Consider the following 3,061-nt stretch of genomic DNA (forward strand, 5'->3'; position numbering starts at 1 on the left):
TTCTTCATCCATATTTGGCACCGGAATACTTTGAGCAAAACAAAATCTCGGACATCAATAAATAAATCATCCCAACCACTCTCTCTCAATGTAGCCAACCGAGCATTAACATCATCAACTAATTCCATAGCAAGCACAATATTAAGATCTTTTGTTTGCAAGATTTTTGAAAGTTCATTTGTGATACGAAATAACTTTAACATAAGCTTCAAAATGAAAGAAAATTTAAAGCTCTCCATTTTTCCTATCAAGCCCGCCGCTTGAGATGGTCCACGTCCATCTTCATCAACAATACTAAGCCCCTCTAACACGGAGGACCACGTCTGATCTAAATGAATCAAGATAGTATAATGTGAACCCCATCTAGTATCCCCGCGTCTAGCGAGACTAGATGATTGGTACAAGCCCTTTCCTTGAGATATCTCACCATTCTCAAGTCTATTCAAAATATTTGGTGTTGTGCCTCCTTCAAAGCATCATTTCTCTTGCAAGATGCACTTGTTGTGGTTACAATCAAGGAGATGTACTAAAAAAAATCATGAATAGATGAGCAACTACTAGCAACAGACACAACCACCAATTGCAAACGGTGAGCATAATAATGGACATAGAAAGCATAAGGGTTTTCATCTAGAATCTTTCTTTGTAACCCATTAAACTCACCTCTCATATTTGAGGCCCCATCATATCCTTGCCCTAGTATCCTTGAAATAGATAACGTGTGACGATCGAGAATACCATAAAGAGCATCCTTTAGTGCCTCAGATGTAGTATATTTGACATGATGTAGAGCAATAAATCGTTCCACAACATTCCCTTTGACGTTCAAGAACCTAGAAATATAAATAAAAATTCAAATGTATTCATCTAAATTTGAATGAAATTTACAAGTTTAAGTTAATAATTGTAGTAGTTTCAATAACAAACTCATTGTACTAACCTCAGCACCGCCATTTGTTCTTTGACAAATATATCACGTGACTCATCAATAAGCATAGAGAATTGTCTATCACCAAGCTCTTTCATAATCACCTTGGTAACTTCATGTGCACAACACGTTGCAAGCTCCTTTTGAATGTCACCGGAAGTCATTATGCAATTTTTTGGACCACAATCAAAAGCATCTCTCACTTTTTCATCATTATATTTTACCTAATCCACCATCTCTCTAAAATTTCCCTTGTTTAGAGAAGTTGAGCTTTCATCATGGCCATGGAAAGCAATGCCTTGTGCTATGAGATATCTAGTATAATCCAAAGAACAAGTCAAACGGATCTTATACAATTCTTCTGATTCCCTAGTTGCTCTAGCAAAGATACTTGTCACACTTTGTCTTTGATTATTATAATCGTCATAGTGCTTCATACATGAATTATGCTTACTATCATGACTACCAATATGATCTTTAAATCCTTTATATGCATGCTTCCAATCTTTAAATTCGTCTTTGTTGAAGACTTCATAACCAAAGTGTTTGGCCCTCCCGGACGACTTAAAGAGAAAGCAATAGAAACAATAAGCTGCATCCTTCGACTCACTGTATTCAATCCATGTATAGTTTTTATACCATGCTTTACAAAATGCTCTTGAAGACTTCCCAAATTGAATACGAGGAAATCTTGCTAAATCTGGTTGCGTTGGACCCTTCAATATATATGCCATCCTCACTTGGTCTTGAATATCTGGAGCATACTCATGAATTTATTTCCTACATCCTGGATCACGCACAATCTCATTTGAATTAAACTCATTGGCCACATTAGGGGGTGTTTCTTCTACCTCGGCTTCCGGTTGCTTAACATTCACTTTCTCAATACTTGTTCTAGGAACCAAAAACCTCCTAATCTCTGAAATTTAATGATTCAGAAAAATAAACTATGAAACTAAATTGAAAGTAAAAATCGTAGCTCATTGATTCATTTGAAATTAAATTAATTCATTGAACAAAATTGAAATTAATTCATTGAACAAAATTGAACCTAAATTAACCTAATAAACCTTTTTTTAATAATTTGAATTTTGAACCTATATTACAATACCTGTGTGCATATGCAGTACACAGTATTTGAAATTTTGAACCTGTATATAAATCTAATTTGAACCTATCCTAAACCTATAATATATGTAATATAATAATAAAAATGTAGTATTTCATTTCATGTTTCTTAACTAGCTTCTATATTTCCGGTCAAAAAAAAAAAACTAGCTTCTATATAATAGCAAAGCAAAGGAACCTAAGTGCATAAAATTATAAATTTATAATAATATAGAAAATTAGAACCACACGCTGTGTACAGTATAACTCCATTGAAGAAGAAGAAGAAAAATTAAGAGAAGAAGTAATTACTTGCTGGCTGCTGCTAGGCGCTAAATTGAAAGAGGGGAAAGATGAAACACTAACCGTCAAAGACAAAGGGAGGCAGCCGGTCTATAACACTGTAGCATAATTAATTTTTTTTTTTAATTTTTGTTATAATTCATAAATAATTAATTGGGTTGGGTCTGTCTGGACCATTGGGTATTCATCTATTTTAGTTTTCACACCCTTATTTTTATTAATTTTGCCCCTGATTTCGTCTAGAATTTGACTATTAAATTGGGGGAAATACAAAGAAAATAGGGGTTGAGCCCTGGTGCGTGCCCGAGCTTGCTGGGCTATAGAACCGCCCCTGATCATGATAGTATGTAGTTTGGGTGAGATCACCTGACTAGATGGTCGGATCGGTTTTGAAGTAAGAAGTTGATTCAACTTTGAATCATGCAATAAATTTATGATACGAGTTACAAAGTTAAGACAAGAACAGAAGAACAAGACAATGATTGACCTTAATGATGTAACGATCATAACAGTCAAGACCATGAAAGTTGGATATATAAATAGATGTAACTATAAATGTAAATGAACATGACGAAAAAAATGAGATCACTTACACATATGTCGATCAGATCGACACTTTTCTTATCCAATGCAAGTAAGATCATAGATAATGTACTTTCCACATGTACATTTAACGCATACTGTGGAGTCTCGATAAATCTACCATGGACTACACTCTTACTA

General features: G+C 34.4%; 1 protein-coding gene across 1 annotated transcript; it reads right to left on the reverse strand.

Annotated features, from left to right (window-relative positions):
* Window positions 1-1,152: 1,152 nt before the first annotated feature.
* On the reverse strand, window positions 1,153-1,662 carry LOC131651019 (uncharacterized). The gene has a single exon (XM_058920705.1). It carries the CDS (start codon window positions 1,660-1,662, stop codon window positions 1,153-1,155), a length of 510 nt encoding a protein of 169 aa, XP_058776688.1.
* Window positions 1,663-3,061: the final 1,399 nt, after the last annotated feature.

This window comes from Vicia villosa, linkage group LG2, assembly GCF_029867415.1.
Source record: "Vicia villosa cultivar HV-30 ecotype Madison, WI linkage group LG2, Vvil1.0, whole genome shotgun sequence".
Classification (NCBI taxonomy): Eukaryota; Viridiplantae; Streptophyta; class Magnoliopsida; order Fabales; family Fabaceae; genus Vicia; species Vicia villosa.

Bases quoted from the DNA above. Each gene is read 5' to 3' on its own strand.
- LOC131651019 (XM_058920705.1), bottom strand. From the start codon at position 1,662: ATGGCATATATATTGAAGGGTCCAACGCAACCAGATTTAGCAAGATTT.